We start from the raw sequence: 20,969 nt of genomic DNA on the forward strand, positions 1-20,969 counted from the left end.
TTGGTTCTGTTTTCAGTCCCAACTTCCACTGGAACCAGTGGATGTTGCAGTCCAGCCTGGTTCTGCCCAGCACACACTCGGCCCTCGCATAAACAAGTGGGAGCTGCAGCCTAGTGAGAACGACCCACAATAACCCCCACCAGGCCCGCCCCCTACCCTGGTTTGCCAGTGTGTGTAGCAGTTGTCCAGTCTGTCCCACACCCCATTCCACCCCAGCCGCTGTCCTAGTTTTCATGCCCTCCCGTGGAAGTGGAAACCCAAGAAGGGGGAGCCCACTATTCCCTCCCAGACCTCTCCCACTCCCGGATTATGCACTCTCCAGGTAGTTCTGTGGTTTGACTTGACAGAACTAGCCCCTAGTGCCAGTTTCTGCCAGCTGATGCTGTGGCTAAGCCCAAGCAACCCTCACCCACTCTAATTTTGTTTGCAGCAGTATGAATAATCAGCCCAGTCTGGCTTTTCCCTGATCTCGTCCACCTGAGGCATACAGGTGTTGTGGCCCTGCTTGGTCTGTTCTGCCCCCATCCCAGCCCACACTCTCCAGTGGGAGTAACTGTCCAGCAAAGGAACCACCTCTTATTCCCCTGCTGGTTCTGCCCCCTCCCTTCCTGGTTCTCACGTGTGCTGGTTGGGCGTTGCGGTCACTTCCAGTATAGGCAACCTCACCTTGGCATTCCGTATTATGCACTAGTTTTTGTTGCGAATGAATCTGGCTCGACCCACACTGTTCTGGTGCTTGAATTTGCCAGTGGATGACGTGAACAGATTTCAGCCTGGTCTTCCCCCGATCCATGCCAAATGTATGCCAGTAGGTAACTTTCCATGGCCTATTCTGGGCTGTTTCCTATCATGTTTTTTGCGCTTACCTGCCAGTTCTGTGTCCTGCCAGAGGCGTTGCCCAGGATCCTCCATCAGAACCTCTCCCAATGCCAGGTTTCACGCATACCAGTGGGTCCATGAGCCAACCCTACTCAGTCAACCTCCTGTCACAGCAGGAACAGTGGCTTTCCTGACTGGCCTTCAACCCAAACCGGTCCTTGCTGTTGGATGTTTCAGCCCAGCCATGGCTTGTCCATACCCACATATGGCTCACACATGGCTCAGTAGGGGTTGAGACCTTGCCTAGTCCATCGCACATCTATCCCAGCCCTCCAGGACACCAGAGGGTGTTGGAGTCTGGCCCAGCTCGGTACATCCAATCCCAGTCCACACTTGTGCCAAGGGAGACTACCACCATCTCCCATTCAGAATGCAGCCCCCATTCCAGGCCACATGCCTCTTGTTGGGAGCCTCAACCCAGCTAGGGTTGTCCCCTTAGCTCCCCAACCGGGCCTGTTCCCAGCCATAGATCACATGCATGCCAGTGGTTGCTCTGACTCAGCTTGGCACAGTCCCTCACCTGTCCTGACCTCTGCCTTAGACACTGTGGCTTAGTGTTCCTGGCTCATGCAGACCAGTAGGTACAAGAGCCTAGCCTGGCATGACCTGTGCTCCGTCCTGGCCTCTAGTTTTGCTTGTGGGTTAAGGTTTGCTCAGTCTTGCACGGCCCACCCTGTTCCATTACCGATTGACACATTTGCCAGCTGTTGGAGCTACTTTGACCAGCTTGTCTGACCCCCAGATCTGGACCACATGGTCACCAGCGGGAGCTATGACTTGCCCAGGGAGTTTCCCAAGTTCCTCCACTTAATCCACTCCCAGACCCAGTTCTCATACATGCCATTGGGTTTAGGCCAGGTTCCGGCGAAGTCTGACCTTCCATTTGGCCTTGTATGGGCTGGTGAACATTGCCGCCCGGCCCACCCCACACCCTAATCAGGATGCACATTTGGGTGCTGCTGCCCTGACCAGTCCAGACTGTTGGAGGTTCCTTTATATGTGATTGATGGCAGGCTCCTTGGTCACACCTAGCTTAGTCTATCACCACCCCAACTCTTGAGATAATCAGTGGGCTAGAATTTCCACAGGGTTTGGCCCACACTTCCTTCACAGAATTTACCCCCAGTTATGGTTCTTGAGTGCTAGTTAATGTAATGGCCTGCTTAATGTGACCCCTCTCCTGTTCCATCATCATGTCAGGTAACAGGATATGATTCTGCTGGACAGGCCCCAAGCCATAGCTTTTGCATGGACTGGTATTTGGTGGTCAGCATTGTTATATGAGTATAAGTTTTTCAAAGGAAGAGTTACTGTCATTGGGAATCTTTATGAATGCTTCACATCCTAGAAGTACAGTAGAATCAACCTGGAGCTACGTAAGCTGCATCTCAAAGAACGAAGACCCTAGAGCTTCCCAGCCTGGCAGCCAGCAAGCGGAGCCTAGTGTCCTGGCTGCCTGGGGACAGCTCACTACATGCACATGGTGGCTCTCATCTGGGATCTAGGCATGAGAGGCTCCGTCCTGAGACCCATCTGCAGCTAGGTGGCTGCTGGATGTTTAAACTCCCAGGCCCAAGGTCGCGCCCCTCCCCAATCCCATTTACCGCCCAATGAGGGTGGCAGGTGCATCCAGGACCTGCCCAGTCAGGGAGACCTCCCCCTCAGTGTACTCACCCCGAAGGGAGCAGCCCCCAGAGCCCAGGCAGGCCCTGGGACAGCTCACCACGTGCACATAGTGGCTGCCTTCTGGGATCCAGGCAAGAAACGCACCGTCCTGAGACCCCAGCATTTTTTATTTTTGATTTTTGTTGAGAGATGCTTTAACTGGTGCTAAGTGAAAGCTCGTTGTGATTTTTATTTGCTTTTCCCAGATGGTCTGTGATCCAGAGTAATTTTTATGTGTCTGATGACCACTTGTGTTTTATCATTTTCAAAATGCTTTTATGATTTGATCATTTCAATAATCCATTTCTTAAGAGAATTTTGCTGCATTGTTTCGATTTTCTTAAGCTCTTTAATAGATTCTATACATTAATATCTTACCGGTTGTATAGTTTGTAAATATTTTTCCTGATATTTAAGTGATCTCTTCAGTTTGTTGAGTGTTTTCCTTTGCATTGCAGAAATTTATTAGCATTGTATAACCCCATTTATATATTTTTGGCTTTTATTGTTTGTATTTCTCAGATGCTATCCAAGAATTGTTCCCCAGTATCTTGCAAAATTTCCCTATATTTTTCCTTAGAGATTTCATCATTTTAGTTCTTCAGTTTGGATTCTTGATCCATTGTGTGTTGACATTTGTATAAGGTGTAAGGTACGGTGTCTTGTTTCATACATCTGCATGCAGAGATTCAACTCTCACAGCATTATTTGTTAAAGAAACTGTCCTTTATCCAGAGAATTATTTTAACTCATTCTTTAAATATCAGTTAATTATACCTGCATGGATTAATTTGGGGCATTTTGAATATGCTCCAGTGCATAACATGTCTGTTTTTCTTCCAGCACCAGGCAGTTTTGATTGTAAATGCACTAGAGTTTGTCTTAAAAATGTATTTGTGCTGTATCTGGCTTTGTTGGTATTTTGCTTTTGTTTTTGTTTGTTGGTTTGTTTAACTGTTAAGCATTGCGTTAGCTACTCAGATTCCATGTGTATCCATATAACTTTTAGGTTTTTTTTTCCAAGATCCTAGAAGAATATAGTTGGCATTATGGTTGGGATCAGATTGATTTTATTGCTATTACATGAATATGTAAATATTAATTCTTCCCATCCAAGAACATGGAAGATGTTTTATTTTTGTCAGCATCCTCATCCATGGTGTTGTTTGTCCATAGAAATGCTGTTTATTTTGCATGATGCTTTTATTTCCTGAAACTTTGCCAAACTCTCACAAATTCCAATAGCCTCTCTGTGGTTCCCTTACATCTAGAATCATGATATGTGCAAACAGGTGTAATGTAACTTTCTCCTCTCTAAATCATATCCCTTTGGTTTGTTCTTGCCTAATGGCTCTGACTGAAAACTTCCAGAACTATATAGAATAGCAACAATAAGAGTACATTCTTTTTTCATTTCCTATTGTCTTAATTCCAGTAGTGGAAGAGGATACATATTGTCAAAAATATACTAGCCAAAGACACATAAAAAATAAGTACCTTAGAACAAGTGGGGTACATTCCTGGGGTGTAGGGATGGTTCATTATAATCAAAGCAATAAATGAGAGGCATTCCATTAACAAGCTGAGTAATAAAAGCCCTATGCTTATCTCAGCAAATGTTGAAAATAATCACTACCTCATCTTTTAAAAATAATTAGCTTAAGCAAGTTGATTATAGAAGGAACATGCCTAAACCCAATCAACAAAGTAAGCAACAAACATAAACAGCATCATATCTAACAGGCAAAATCTGGAAGGATTTCTTTTGTAAGATGTCAGGATTAAGGAAATAAAGACAGAGATCTGTTCATTGGTTCACTCCACAAATAGCTTCAATAGCTGGAACTTGGTTAGGCTAAAGCCAGATACTAAGAGTTACACTAAGGTCTCTGGCATAGGAAGTAGGAACCCAAACACTTGCACCATCTCCTGATGCTTTTCCCAGGCCACTAGCAGGGAGCTGGATAGGAAGTGGAGCATCCAGGACATGAACTGTTGCCCATATGGGATGCCTGAGTCTCAAGTGGCAGTTTGACCTAACATCACAGCACTGACCAGGAAGCATTTGTTCTGAACATTTTCTAAGGCAATAGATTTTTAGAAAGATCAATGCAAATATAGAAATCTATTCCTGCATAATAAAAACCTAAGTCCTACTAATACGGTATGATTCATGTCATTATTTATATTTTCATTTATGTAGTTGTATTTTCATATTTATAATTTTTGTATTTTTGATACTTATTAAATTGAAAGACAAAATTACACAGAGAGAAGGAAACACAAGCAAACAGAAAAAGAGAAGGATAGGGAGAGAGAATGAATATCTTCCATCTACTGTTATATTCCCCAAATGGCCACAGTGTCCAGGAGCTTGGGGCTTCTTCCATTCTCCCAGGTGGTTCAAGAATTAATCACTGGGACCATTTTCCACTACATTTCAGGCACCTTTGCAGAGAGCTAGAATGGAATGCCACAGCACTGGCTCCATGATCCCTTATTTTTAAAGAAATAAATAAAATACAAACCCAATTGACAAAATTCTGTTTATCATTTTTTTTAAATAGAAGGAGGAAGTGGCGATTAAAGGAGGAATTTACATGGTGATGAAAATGTGGCAGATTGCTTGATCTATCTGGCAAATGTATTTGCAGTTTCATACATTTACTCGTATAAGCAACAATTAAAATTGAGTATTAATTGTGTTCTGAGCCATAGAGCTAGAGTGATGAAATTATAAATTTAGTTATTAGTTGTGAAGAAAATCAACCAGTTAATAATTATTAGAAATCAAGTTGTGATAGAGACTAAACCAGTACACATTTGGAATATGTTAGGAGAGACTCATTAGCTAGGCAAAATCTCATACAGGAGGACTTCTTGCATGGCCTATGATCTAAGGAGTAAAGAAAGTTGAACAAAGACTGATGACACATGGATTGTTGCCAGTGCAAGAAACCCAAGTGCAAAGGTGAAGCCAGAGGTGTGTAAAGAGGGCAGGAGTTTGAACAGAATTATTGTTTCTATCCTAGTGGAAAGGTAGGATTCAGTTATTCAAATGGTTTCTTGATATCATTATATGCCCAGTTACACAGTTTTCTCAACCTTGAAGTGTTCATAATGTTAAATTTATTGCATAGATTATCTCATATTTCCATGAGTGTCTGTGAGACGGACAAGGAAAAACTTATCCTTGTATCGTTGTTGAGGGATATGCTTACTAATGAAGCTAGAATCAGATTCTTCAGGGCATTGAAACAGTAATTAATGTATTAATTTAGTGAATCAATTCAGAGCACATTGTACATGACAGTCACCATCTTAGGTGACTGGATACAGTATAGCAAAGATTATCAGGTGTCTGCTGTATTGGGCATAACCATAATGGAATACTACTTACACCCATCTGTATGTGCCTGCATGTACTAATGAACACCTACACACACAGACAATCATATGTGCAAAATACACCCGAAGTTAAGTGTATTAGGTAGAAAAAGTGATATAAAGGGAATGAAAGATATCAGATGGAATTAGATGATCTGGTTTCATTGGTTATGCTTTGTAAGAGATAACCAGGTAACTATTACTCATGGCCAACATAGCATTGAAGCATAACAATGAAAGAGGTAAAGATGGAGAAGGGAATAGGTTACCGGATCCAGAGTATAAAGGATGGCAGTGAGGAAGCAGGGGGGAAATAATGAGCTCAGAGAAGGACAGAGAAAAAGAGAGAGAGAAACAAACAAATGAACACAGATGGCTAGGACTTCAGCAGACTTGAAGTGTATTTGAAAAATGTCCAGAAAAAACCATATCAAAGCCATGCTTTATGCCACACAGTCACAGTCAGTAGTCCAGCACATAGGAATTCACCATTTTGTCAGTGAAAAGCCATTTTTTTTTCAGTATTTCTCCTGAAACAAGAGAAACCAAGCTCCATCATTTGATTTTCAAAAACATTTCTATTGCCTTAATGTGCCATTGGAGTTTAATTAAAAATCATCAAACGGGGATTTACAATTGGAGCCGTTTGGTTTATGTGTGGATATGCAGCCAGATGATCTGAATTTTATGACTTTCTATAGATCTCTTTCAATTTTGTGGTCTTTCAGCTGTAAAAATTTCAGCAAATTTATGTGCCATTCATCAAGTTTAAGTCTTCAAGTAAATAAAATCACTGACTTAAAAACACATTTAGTGTAAGTTATGCAATTTCGTAATTACATACTATTTTGATAACCGGCAGAGATGTCACCTTTCCCTTATATTTGAAAAAGAAATTTCGAAGCAGAATCTTGTGTAAAGATATGAAAATAGTTATCTGAGCCAAATTAAAAGGTGCTTTTACTCTAATTGTAAATAATCCTATCCACCGGGCAGGAAATTTCTTCATCTTTCCCACTTTTTGAACACATGCATGGTTACAGCGTATCATCACATTCATTTAAGAATACTGTTATTTATCTAATTTAAAAGCAGCTTGAGCATCTTCCAAACAAATTTGAATCTGTACCTGATACAGCAGCTGCCTTACTTAGCAGTGATTGACACTATTTTGAGTTCTATGCCTTTCTGTATTTTAGAATGAGGAGCCTGTGTTTTCCAGGGATGGCAGCAAGTTCTTCATGACTGTTCCTGTTAAGCAAGGTGGCCGTGGCGAGTTTCATCATATAGCTATGTTCCTTGTGCAGGTAAGTGTTGCTTTCTTTCTACGTTTTGATTTCATTGTCACCATGTTTCAAAAACGTCCTTTCCTGTGGCATTCTGAACCTACACTTAACAGTTGTGAAGTCCAGTAATACATGCATTGCACACACATTCTAGGATGAAGAAATGCATCTGCCACCTTGATTCAAATATATTGCACCATATATATAATAGCTGTGCTAAGATCTGTGCGCCTGGGTAATACATTCAGTAAATGAGTAGCACCCAACTAATATGTTTTGCCTACTTTGCACAAGTATTTTCTCATGGTATTGTAATAATTTTTAACATTTAAAGCAACCTACAAGTTGAAAATCAAAAAAATCAATGATTCACTAAATTATGGTGAAGGAACAAAACCAAAGCCAATGCAGATTTACTTTTTCTTAAAAAAAGGGGGGGGACAGGATAGGATTTTCTTATGTGATAGCATATCAAAAACAAAATGTCTGTTTTATGCTTTTTTTTGACAGTCTAATAAAGGGAGGGGAAATGTGTCTGTAATATAAGAAGAATGTTAATTGACCATGCGCTTTTACTTAATTATAAAAATTAGTGGGTTCACAACAATTTCTTCTTTTGTCATTATTTATTATTTGTTTGAAAAAGCATAGAGACAGAGATGGAAAGATAAAGAGAAAATGCACAAATCTACAAATTCTGTACTAGCTAGTGCTGGATTATCTGGAGGCCAAAAGATCAGAATTCTGTTTGGACCTCCCATGTATGTGAAAGGTTTTTGTTATAGGAAAGCCAGAAGTAGGCAGCTCCATCTGAAGCTCAAACAAGGCTCTGGTGCTATATCCAGGCCTTGGAAGTAGCACGCTGATTGCTTTGCCTAACACCAGCCCCACAAATAATTGATTTAAATATGATCATATTGGTTGGAACTTAATTCCCAAAATGAAATTTTTTTTAAAAAGCATCCTCCTCATATCAAATAATAAGCATTAAAATCTCACAGGAAAAAGGCTCTGTAATGATAAATAATTATGGTAGAATTGCAATTTTTATGAGTATTACAAATTAGCCAAGCATCATTTTATGAAAGTAGCCTCATATTAGACAAAACATGTTTGTCCTTTTGGGATTGACTCATTTCGCTGAATATAATGGTCTATCTTTGGGATCATTTTGATGCAAATGATGGAATCTTGTTCTTTTTAATGGTGATATAGTATTCCATGGAAAAGATTTACTACAATTTTTAAAATCTATTCCAATTTCATGCAAAATATGGAACAAATAGATATATGGGTGAACAAGTATATATGTGTATTTTTGTAGGTAAACTGTATAATGGAAATTAACATACTGGGAAGTGAAAATGTGTCACTGTAGGCATCTCTACTCCTGAATAAAAGGAAGTCTCCCAATGCAACAATTAGATGTGCCTTAACAGTATGATACTAGATTTTCCATATTTATATCTATCTATCTATCTATTTATCTATCTATCTATCTATCTATATTTCTATGATATACTTAAAAGCTTAATGTTAAATATATGCCAGTTACTAAAGGACTACACTGTAGTAATATTGTTGAGGAAATGCTGGATGAGGGGAGGACAATGGAGACCCATATACCTACGAAGATGTATCATAGCAAATGATTTCTTAAAATAATCATTTCATGTCTATACAGCAGAAAAATGCTGGCCAATCCAGTTGTTTCTCATATTCTTAGAACCTAAAAAACATTTTTATGTATTTTCAAATGGTTACCTCAGTAGTTTTCACACATTTGTATTTGGCAGCTTAATACTTCAAACTCTCAAAATCTTTGGTCAATAGTTTAAAATTTAAAACCTTGTCTGAAATATAAGCTGTTAAAATAATTGTCATGGCTTTACTGCTGAAATAATATGGAATATATCATTTTTACTGTAAAAGTGATGATCAGGTGTCCTGAGATGATATTAAGGTAGAAAAACAGTTTATACGATGATTGTGATCAAATTTATGTTGTGTATAAATTTATACAACTGTATATGATTATAATTTTGGATGTTTTATATCAAACTATGAAATCAGTGTATCAGGATTTTAAGGGATATTTATATAATATATGAACCGAAAGACACTTCATCAGAGAACTGTTTCAAGCAATCTTTGTTGTCATAAATATTTAGCAACTACTTTAGTTAAAAAAAAAATCTAGTGACCAAATTTGTAATTGATCATATCTTTTTATTGGATTTTAAACCTAAGAATATGTCCAGACTATGAATATATATAAAATACAGTGAGGAATAACCAAAGTTGAATAACACTTCTTTATATGTAATTAAAAAAAAAGCTTCCTCTAGTTAATAAAAAAGAGATGGTGTTTTATATTTTAAAGATTTACTTCATTTTTGTTAGAAAGTCAGATATACAGCGAGGAGGAGAGACAGAGAGGGAGATCTCCCATTCAGTAATTCACTCCCTAAGTAGTGGCCAGCAGCCAGGAGACTCTTCCTGGTCACCCACACAGGTTCAGGGTCCCAAGGCTTTGGGCCATCCTTGACTGCTTTCCCAGGTCACAAGCATGTGTAATTTTAGCATAGTTGCGGGATTGGATGAAATTGTGATGGTGGCAGGTAAGATGTTTGCATAACTAACAGTAAGACATATTAAGCCTTGGGAAGAAATACTTCTTTTATCTCAATCAAAACAACCTGACATGCACCCTGATTTCTTTCTTTTTTTTTTCCCTGAAATGTTCAGAAGCAAAACTTAAGAGAACAAATGCATTCATTTTGTTCCTCTTCCATGTAGACTCTGTAATGAAGCTTTCATTACAGTTGAAAATATTTTTCTGTACTCTGGTTGCTCGTTAGGGATTTTCTGATTTTCCTCACTAAGAAATAGACATGACTATGTGATTGTGGAGATTTTGCAGTGGACTAGAATAATCCACTCTGCTTAAATAGATACAGTGCTAATGCAGATAGGATTGATACCAAACATGACACATAAACACAGCTACACATACACACATGCATACATACACATTTTAGACAACAGATGGCATTTCTACTTTTCAACTTCACAATAGCTGAGAAAGAACTACTTTATGAGTTGTTTGTATTTGCCTTATAAATATAAACGATTCCAAAAGCTCATGGAAGTTACATGCTACATAAAACCATGTGTGATTTTTTTTTCTTTTTTTGGTACCAAAATAAATATCATTTCAAAAGCACAGAGAAAATGAATCAAAGAGAGAAAGAGAAAGGGGGCACTCGCGTCCATTTGTCTATTCTCCAAATGACCTCAGGCGCCAGAACTGAGTGAGGTTGAAGCTGTGAGCTCTCCCAAGAGGATGGCATGGATCCAGTTACTGCTGCCTTCCAGGGTTCTCACTAGACAGGAACCAGCACTAGGCATCAAACCCAAGCAATTGAAATACTTTCCCATAAGGAAATGCTTTTTTTTTTTATTTCAAACTTTTGAAATAAATATGTGTACTTACATTTATTTTAGAACAGTTCTAAAATAAACTAAGTTAAAAAGTGTACAAAATCACAAACTTACTAGTTCATGTTTTCATGTTTTTAATCAAGTGCTGCATGTATTTCCAATGGCCTTTTTGTGCTGAGATGCATATATTCTTTTAAAGAGTACAGTCATAAAATATATAGTGATAACACTTGAAGAATAACTATGGATATTGTCTCTTGTCATTTCCCTTCATTCCTAATGTTTACATGTCATGTGATTTTGTGATATTTTAATAGCTGCTTAACATTCCATCTAGGAGATATTCAATTTCATATTTAAATGTTTAATTTTTTCACTATTAGGATTATCTTTTTTTGATATTAGAATGGGTGCAGAGATAAACAGTGTTATACATAAACATCCTTTGGTATCTGTGATTTATTTTCCCACAAAACTGCATTTTCAGCTGTTAGAGGCCAGCTAGGCAAAGCATGTAGATTCTGTGTGTAGATTCTGAAGGCTTTCATACAGATTGCTAGATGGGCACTAGTTTACAGTCCAGGCAGCACTGGCTGCTATCATCAGTGAGCCTGTGTCCCTCCTTTCTTCTCACCACACTACAATACTCTACGACAATCAGCTGCCCAGAAAGTGAGAACATTAGCCAGATGCTCAGGCCTGGCAAGCATGCAGTCAGGAGCACCACCCTTGCATGCTTAGCTCTGCAACGCAACTTCCTGATTCACTCAGAAAAGAGAGAAGTGTGTGTGACATATACTTGAACCGTGGAGACATTTTGGAGACATGTCCCTATCTCACACAGTCAGTAAGGAGGTAAAACTCTTTAGATCCAATATAACGGAATTAATCCTTCCGTTACAAGCTATTTCATTATAGAGAGTGATAGCTGTCATTGCAAACACTTTCATGTTGTCTCTTTTTATTTCTCATTTGCAGCAGTTCTTCCTTTTTAAATTCATTTTTTAAAAAAGAAAATTTGTTTTCTTCTAGTCCCTTCCCTTTGAACATAATGATAACTTTATGTAGAGCACTGTATTACATACAGCAGTTGACATTTAACTTTGTATGCTTTTTCCCATAATGCTGGGAAATCTTGGAAAAAATTTCTTTAAATGGCTGATGTTGAGTTCACTAAGTACTTATTTTAACAGTATCTTGATAATCTTATTGTTCATGCATAATTGAATGAAAATTTGTTACAGCTATAGTAACATGATTCTTGCTTAAATTTTGGTTTATTTGAGAATATTTCACAGAACTGAAATTTCTGGATCAAAAATATTCCTAAGCCCTTAAATCACTACTTCCAGATAACTTTTAGTATGAATATGCAAAAGCAAAACATTTGAATATTTTCTGTTTTCATATATTTTATTAAAATCAGTATGCTTAAAATCATGGGTCTTCTGAAAATTTGCATAGATAATTGTTTTCCTAGGTAGTACATGGGATAGGCATATTAATTGTACTTTCTGTACTCCCTAAGTCTCACAGGGTTGCAAAACTTTTTTTTTTTGCCTCAGACTGTTGAACTCTTTATTTTCTGTATTCTTTCCTTCCCTTCTTCCCAAAGAATCTCTGTTATGTATATAGATCTTGAATTTCCAATTCCTATCTCTGCACCTGCCGCATCCTACATCGTGCAATTCAAACTGCAGTTATGGGAAAAGTGGGCTTTTTTCTTAATTATTATTATTATTTCAAAAGTGTGGAACCTTTGCCTCTCAAACATGAGAGGTGAGCAGCGTGTCCATTATGTTAAGTGGCTTGGATTTGGGTATAGGCAATTGCCTTGTCATCTTCCCAAATTGTGTTAAACAAAAAAATTGTACATTGTTGAATCCATTCACTTTCTGTATTCAGCAACGTGAAGCTTTGCCCATGAAAGCTGATGATTTCAGTGGAGCAATTTTAAGTGCCATCATTCATTACAAATTCTGTAGAAAATAGCATGTCCCCAATCCACAATTCTATCACCTAATCAACCCAATAACATTTTTGTCATTAAGTTTCAGTGCTGTATCTGATTAAGGCATTGTCTGAAAACAATTAGCTCATTTCATGTGATGAATAGATAGTCAGTGGAAGCATACTATTTTAAGCACTAAAATGTTTGCCTTATTTGGAAGCAGAAAAAGTTAAACAGAATTTAATAAGAATTTGAACCATCTAAATGTGATCAGGTAAAAATCAGATGCCCCTTTCTATACTTATTGAAATCGATTTACAAATAGAAATAGGAAATTAATCCTTAACTTCTTTGAGTAATATAAAACCATTACCAGTCTAAAGAGAGGTATCTAATATTTAGTGTCTCAAAGAAAAAGACATAGCTATATATGTTAGCTATCTTTAAAAATGAAAATAATGATTTTATGTTTTTTAAACTTGAAGTGTCAGTTCAGTTTAAAATGTATTGCTATATTGCCTTGTCAAAAATCAAATAGCTTTTCTATTCATATTCTGTAGTGTTCTATAAAGTTAATAATAGAGATCACAGGCATACAGAAAAAAAAATGTTATTAGGGAGTAAAAACTGCTCTTCTGTTCTGCTCTGTTGCATTACTATCCTGATATTGAATTTTTGCCTATGGCGCTCGAAGATCTTCCTGTATTACACACAGACTCCTGGACCCACGGAAGCCCTACTTTGTTTTCGTTTCTTTTTTTTAGAATTTATTGTCATCTACCATATTGTGATAGGACTTTCATTATTTGCCTAAAGTCCAGTTCCAAAATTAATATACTCACTGTCATAACAAAGTGCACAGAAATATAATGGAAAGCAATGTTATGGTGTTATATGTGAAGTGAGGGGTTTGAATTTTCTCCTAGTTATCTTTGTCTGCCTAGGTTTAAAGCAAACAAGTTAGGGATTGAACTAAAATTAAAAATTGTGATGTTTTATTTTAGCTTCCAACAAGAAACCTTTGGGTACCACACTTAAAAACAAGCTATTTAGAAATAAATGGACTTTGATTGGAATAGAATCGTTGTATTCTTATGCACTCTTCATTCAGTTTCTAAAATGTTGAATTTTGGTCCAGAACTATTTTTATTCATCTTCTGTCCATAGGACTTATATACATTTTCTAAAAAAAAAAAAAAAAACAGCGCTAAATTTTTTTGAACTCAAAATATAATAATTGTCTGCAAAAATGCACTAAAGCATTGAAATTTTAGTTTCTTGTCCTGGCAAATTTTAGTCTAGAAATGAGGGAAGGAAGCTATATTCTGAATTATTGCCCTATAGAAATTTGGTAACAAAATAATTTAGAATTTTATGACTGTCTCAAAAGTGTACCAGTCTGTACTGTCACAAATTGAATTGCTCAAATTATTAAACAAATAAACATTGCATCAGACAGTAGGAAAGCTAATATAAAGAAGTCATAATTATTGTTGACCATATAGAGCAGGCAGTCTAAAGAACTGCCTTTAGGAACAAAGAATGGATGCCAAGAATCTGGCAGAGTGGATAAAAATGCCACCTGCAATACTAACATCTCATATGGGCACAAGTTTGTGTCTTGGCTGCTCCACTTCCAATCCAGCTCCCTGATGAAGGCCTGGGGAAAAGCTACACAAAAAAGACTGAAGTGTTTGGGCCCCTGTACCCAAGTGAGAGATTTTTATGCAGTTACTGGCTTTGGCCTCATTCAACTCTAACTAATTCAGCCACTTGGGGAGTGAGCTAGCAAATGGACATACACTTGTCTCAGCCTCTCCCTCTCTCTGAATTCATTTAAGGAAGTGGTTTTTTTTTTAAAGCGCAGTGAATAGGTAGAATACCAATGTGTAATAATAAGACATTGAGAATTTTCCATCTATAGGTTTATTCTCCCAGTGGCAGCAACCTTGAGGGCTAGATCAAGCTAATTAGCAACTCCATCAGGGCATCCCACATGTATGACAGGAACACAAATCTTGAGTCATCATCCATTGTCTCTCAGTGTTCGTTAACGGGGAGCTGCATCAGATCAGTGAGGACGCAACCCTGTTATTCAGGTGATGGTGGCAAGAGTTCCAAACAACAAACTAACTGACTCATCCAGTTTCTGTCCCAGAAATGTTTGAAAGACAAATGTTTACACCCCAGCATTTCTTTGGTGAATTTAATGCAAAATTGTGAAATTTATAAAATTGTAGTATTACTATAGGTAATAGAAGAGGAATAAAAATTTGATCTTAGAATCTAATCCAAATAAAACAGTGCTGTAAGTACTAGTAAAATGAAAACTAAAGTGACATTTAATGAATGGAATTCCCAAATCAAATATCTAAAAATTATAGGCAAAATTCAATATAAACAATGAAAATAGCTTTATGCAAAATTAAATTTCACTTTAAAAATATATATATAGAACTAGGGTCCAGCGCAGTCCTTGCCTTGAACATGCTGGGATCCCATGTGGGTGCCAGTTCTAATCCTGGAAGCCCCGCTTCCCATCCAGCTCACTGCTTGTGGCCTGGGAAAGCAGTCGAGGACGGCCCAAAGCCTTGGGACCCTGCACCAGTGTAGGAACCTGGAAGAAGTTCTGGGCTTCTGGCTTCAGATCAGCCCAGCTCTGGTTGTTGCAGCCACTTGCAGAGCGTATCAATGGATGTAAGATCTTCCTCTCTGTGTCTCCTCCTCTCTGTATATCTGACTTAGCAATAAAAATAATAAATCTTAAAATATATATATATATATATATATAGACCTAATAATTAGAAAATACAATACTGGCTGTGAAAAAGCCTCTTAAAACCCACGAAAATCTGACCTAAACCAGGAAAAGCAGAGAAAAAAGAAATTATGTGGAATAAATCGCTAATAGAAGACATGTGACATTTAAAAAATCATAAGAGAATATTCTATAGGACAGCATGGCCACTAATGCCAAATATCAAATGGAACAGATGATTTCATGAAAAGGACATTCAACCAAAACTGTCGTCATTGGATACAGAAGTTGACTAACAGCATGGATGAATAAAATCCTAAAAACACCAAAGAAGAATACAAAACCCTTATGGAATGTCCCAGGAGAATCATTTAAGTGTTTTTGTTTTTAGGAAATGAAGAAGCATGCACATACACACACACACACATGTTTTCTACCCATCGGTTTACCACAGAAATGTCTGCTACAGAAACTAGAAATCATTAACTCTGTTCATCGCTCTTACATGGCTGGCTGGTATCTGAGGACTAGAGACATTAGCAAATACCACCCAGAATATAAATTAGCCAGGCTTTAAATATTTAAAAAAATCACTCTCATTCATGGTAGGTTTCAAAAGGCAATCTCAATACAGCACCACTTATTCTTCAGGATTCATTTTCTTTACAATAGGAGCTGAAAACGTCTTTTAAAATTAATACCAAATGACAGTCTTAATGATTTTTTAGAAATAAGATTTAAATTTGCCAAATAATTTCTTAAAAAGATAAAACATGCATACTTCAAAAGCCAATGTCTTAGTAAGTATCATCAGAATTTTCATTAAGGCATAGACAAAAAACTGTACTTGCTATTCCGGCTACTTCATAATAATGTAAGAGAAGTATTAGCCAATTTAAATTCTGCAAGAATAACAGTAAGTCATATGATAGGAAAGTGTAGCAAGTGGCTTCTTAGCAACCAGAAATGAACAGCTTCCCTATATGCAAAATACATCCTCTAGATACTATACAAGAGAAAGTCCTCTTTATGATTCTAATGTAGAGCTTATTTGAATATTATTATGAATTTGAAATGTGTGTGAATGGAAATACACAAAGCCTTGTAGTATGACAATATTTCATCATTTCTGGAAGGCCTTGAAATAGAATTGAACAAATGAGAATCTATACAGTCTATCTATCTGTCTATTTGAAAGAGTGATAGATTAAGAGTGGGACATCTGCGGGTTCCCCTCTCAAATGACTGCAATGTGGGAGTCAAGTTGAAGTCAAGAGCCTGGAATTCCATAAGATGTAGATGCGTGGTAGAGAACTTATTGCATGGACCATCAACCACTGCTTTCCTTGGAGCATTGTTTTGGAGCAGGATCAGAAACAACAGAAAATACTCACTCAAACTACACTGGATAGGTGATGCTGGTCACAATGGTTGATTCACATGGCTGGCTGTTTCCCTGAGCATAGTGATGATCAGACTCTACCTCCCTACCGGCTCTCTGGCTCACATTCCATATATATCAAGGAGGAAAGAGGGTGGGTGAGGAAAAACACACACACACACACATACATATATATATATATATATATATACACACGCATAAACACACACATATATACACACACATAAACACATAGGTATATAGCCATGCATATACATGTATTTATATATTCACATAAATACATAGGTATATATAATCATATACATCTATATACATATATGCATATTTTCCCTCCAGTGATGTCCTTTAAGCTAGCTTTGTAATCACAGGCTTAACACTGTAAGAAGTGCAGCGACTAGCAAAGGTTAAAAAAATGTTCCTCAAGAGAATACACAGTGTACAAAATGATCGACTCTCAAAATATCAATTCCATATTGAATGATTTTTTATATATATTTTAGGTATAACAGATTAGAAAAACCATGGTATTTGTCTTATGGGGACTGGTTTATTTTACTAAGTTTGGTAGTTTCCAGTTACATCCATTTTGGTGCAAAAGACAAGATGTCATTCTTTTTAAGGTTAAACATGATTTCATATTATAGACGGACCACATTTTGTTTATCCATTAGTCACTTTCTGGACATCTGGGTTAATCCCATATCTTAGCTATTGTCAATTGAGTTGCAATAACAATGAGTACTGATAACTCATTATATGCTTATTTCCTTGCCTTTGAATATATTCCCAAGCATGCAATGCCTGAGGCATATGGTAAATCTATTTTCAGTTTTCTGAGAAATCTCCATTCTATTCCAAACTGGTGCACTAGTTACATTCTCACTAAATGTAGATTAGAGTAACTTTTACCCACATCCTCTCTGTATTGTTTAATGATTTCCACCTGATGGCCATTCTGTCTGGAATGAAGTAAAACCTCATTTTCACTTGAATTCCACAATGGCTGGAGAACTTGAGCAGTTTTTCTATGTTGGCTGTTTGAATTTCATCCTTTAAGAAATGCCTGTTACATCTGTTGCACATTTCTAACTGTGCTTTTTGTTTTGTTGATGTTGAGTCTCTTGGGCTCCTGGTAGATCCTGGGTATTAATCCTGTGTCACTTGCAGAGTTTGCAAATATTTTCTCCCGTTCTTTTAGCTGCCTCTTTACTTGCTGATGGTTTTCCTCCTGGTAAAGAAGCTGTTGGAAGGGAGGAAAGAAAAGTGAAATTCGACAAAAGAATGAGCAATGTGTTGGCATGTGAGTGAAGTCATCAGTTAACCCCGTATACAACTCTTGCCTAGAAAGGCCCTTAAAAACTCAGGAGAAGATCATGCTTCTATATTGGTCTGAATGTATTTGGTTTGGGGATTATCCTTGAGAGAGGGTTGATCTTAGGTGAAGACGGTTCTCTCAGTGTTTCAGTCCGTTGCAAGTGTTCTGACAAATTGTGCATGTTCTGATACACACAATGGCTCAAATAAAAGGCACTCCTCACAATTCTGAGGCTAGAAAGTGTATAATCATAATGCCATTTATTTATTTTCCAGCGACAGTTCTCTTTCTGGTTGCAGATGGTGATCTTCTTACAGTATCCTCAAAAGAAAGAGAGAGGGGGGAGTGGAAAGGGAAAGCGAGGGAGAGAGAGAGAGAGAGAAAGAGAGAGTGCCAGAGAAACAATAGGATGCTGGATTTTCTACCATTGTTAATGCCTGCAAAGTCATGACACATTAAAATTACAGCATGTTAGATTGTCAAAGTTGCTGAAATAATATACTATTGTAATAATATGAGGGGAATCTTGGTGGTGGCAATGGTAAGGCTAGAAGGTGAAATCCCTGAGCCTTAGATCATGAAAATATTTTTTTAAAGGAAGAGAACTGTTATATCCTGAGGGCTACACCCTTTTTTATTTAATTACCATGAAAAGTCTCCTCTGAATATCAACACATTCCAGAATTAGAACTTCAGATTTTGAATTTGCAGGTGAGAGAACACGGCCATAAGTGTTCAGTGTATGCCACTGGACATTCCCCAGTGACCAAGAGCTAATTACCCTCCTCCAGTGGTGCTTTTAATCACAAGCAATGTGGGTTCTTCATCCCTCTTGAAAATGCTGCTTGGCACACTGCAGTATCCATCCACACCAGTATGCCTCTCATACAACATTGGCTAAATATTGAACTATACTTTCTGTAACATGTTCCCTTGAAACAGGTACTTGTGTGCATTACTGGTAGATGTACAAAATGAAACTCCCTTTATGGAAGGACATATCCTAACAATAAGCCCACGTTTCACTGCTGGTGGAACTGCAGGCTAGTACAACCAATATGGAAATCAATATGGGGAGTGCTTAGAGAATTGCAAATAAACCTGGCATATGACCCAGCTAAACTGCTCCTAGGAATATACCCAAAAGAAATTAAAACTACGTATGAGAGGAGGATCTGTAATCCTATATTTACAGCAGCACAATCTACACAGCAAAGGCAAGGAAACAACCCAGATGCCCATCCAAAGAGGAGTGGATAAAGAAACTGTGATACATCTACTCCACGGAATATTATTTAGCCATTAAAAAGAATGAAATTAAACAATTTGCAACTAGATGGTCCCAACTAGAGACCATCATGCTCAGTGAAATAAGTCAATCCCAAAAAGACACATACCATATGTTCTCTCTAATATAGGGAATCCATCTCGCACATTGAAATGTGTAGTGGTGGGATAATGGAGACTACCATATCCAGATGTGAAGACACAATGCAACATGCATCTCTACTTCCAAACAAAACAAGGACTCCCAATGAAAGTGTTGAACATATCTAAACAGTGGGATAATGAACTGTCTGATGTTGTCCATTCCAGCAATGTCAGGACACACTTAAATAGCAGACGGATGGAATTATAACTCCTTATGAAGAAATGTACTGTTGTGACAATATGGGAAAAATCTATCAGGAAGTGGAAATTAGGGGAGGAGAATCCCAGACTATACAGAATTAAGTGATAAGTTTCAAAAGTTAAAATAAATATTTTTAAAGGATAAATCCACATCTGTTAAGTAAATCAACAAATATGTATTTTATCATTGAAAACCAGTTAACTGAATTGTGCTACATGCAGGTGATGGATGGCTGTACCAGAAGAAATGAGATGCACAATGGCTTCTATCAGCAGAAAAGAGCTAGTTCCCCACGCTCTCTGTCTCCCTCAGATCTGTATATGTTTGTATGTTTAGGTTTACAGCCATATACATTTATATTCTTGTGGAATTTAATGAAATCACAGCTATTATTATAACACATATGGTAATGGTTAAAGAGCACTAAATTATTTTGGAACACCATTTACTCTGGGAAACTGACATTAGTACAGGGCACCATGGGCATGCCCACCTGACAAAGCTTTCCATATGGCTTTTCTGTGGCATGAGATAAACATACTGTCTTGTGTGAGTCTGCATTTACAATAGTGTATATGGATGCTTAAGATTTAAACAGGAAACAGAATGTCAGCTGAAAATTAAAGGACTAGAAGTAGTCCAGGCAGTTAATTTTTTTTGTTTGTTTGTTTAGGTAGAAGATGCTCTTTAAATAAAAAGAAAAATCAACGCTGTCTATCTCTTTGCAGAGCAAAAGTGAACAAATTACTGTGCGGCATCTGACATCAGGAAACTGGGAAGTGACCAAGATCTTGGCGTATGATGAACATACTCAAAAAATGTGAGTGTTTTTGTTGCTCTGGTCAGGCTGGGACTCGGGTAAGCTGTCAAATGAGATGTTTTCCACTAGATCATGTTTTTGCTTTCCATAGCACTAGTTAACGTAAGGTTAGCGCATGAAGAATAACCTCTTCTTTGAAGATATTTCTTTACTTCACAGAGATCCATACACCATGTGCATGCATATTCAACACGCAGACATTGAGAAACATTGTGAGAAAGGCAATATTCTTACAAAGGAAAAAAAACGTGGCTGAATGGCAAAGTAACACTTGTGTTTCTCTTGACAGTTTTGAAAATTCAAGTGGAAGCTCAGGGTGACAAAAACACATCCGTGTCTAATACTTGTGTTGTTTTCATTCCTGGACAGTTACTTCTTGAGCACCGAGAGTTCTCCTAGAGGGAGGCAGTTGTACAGGTAAGCAGGGTG

The 20,969-nt window shown here is 37.6% G+C and overlaps 1 protein-coding gene across 2 annotated transcripts in view; it reads left to right on the plus strand.

Moving 5' to 3' along the window:
• The window catches only part of DPP10 (dipeptidyl peptidase like 10), a 1,236,914-nt gene that overhangs the window by 1,162,876 nt on the left and 53,069 nt on the right, over positions 1–20,969 (plus strand). For both annotated transcript variants that reach the window (XM_040979106.1, XM_040979105.1), the window contains exons 13-15: positions 7,131–7,238; positions 20,449–20,540; positions 20,910–20,957. In XM_040979106.1, the coding sequence (XP_040835040.1) occupies positions 7,131–7,238; positions 20,449–20,540; positions 20,910–20,957 (248 nt within the window). The remainder of the gene's footprint in view (positions 1–7,130; positions 7,239–20,448; positions 20,541–20,909; positions 20,958–20,969) is intronic.

This window comes from Ochotona curzoniae, unplaced genomic scaffold, assembly GCF_017591425.1.
Source record: "Ochotona curzoniae isolate NIBS_2020 unplaced genomic scaffold, NIBS_Ocur_1.0 contig_3037, whole genome shotgun sequence".
In the NCBI taxonomy this organism is placed as follows: Eukaryota; Metazoa; Chordata; class Mammalia; order Lagomorpha; family Ochotonidae; genus Ochotona; species Ochotona curzoniae.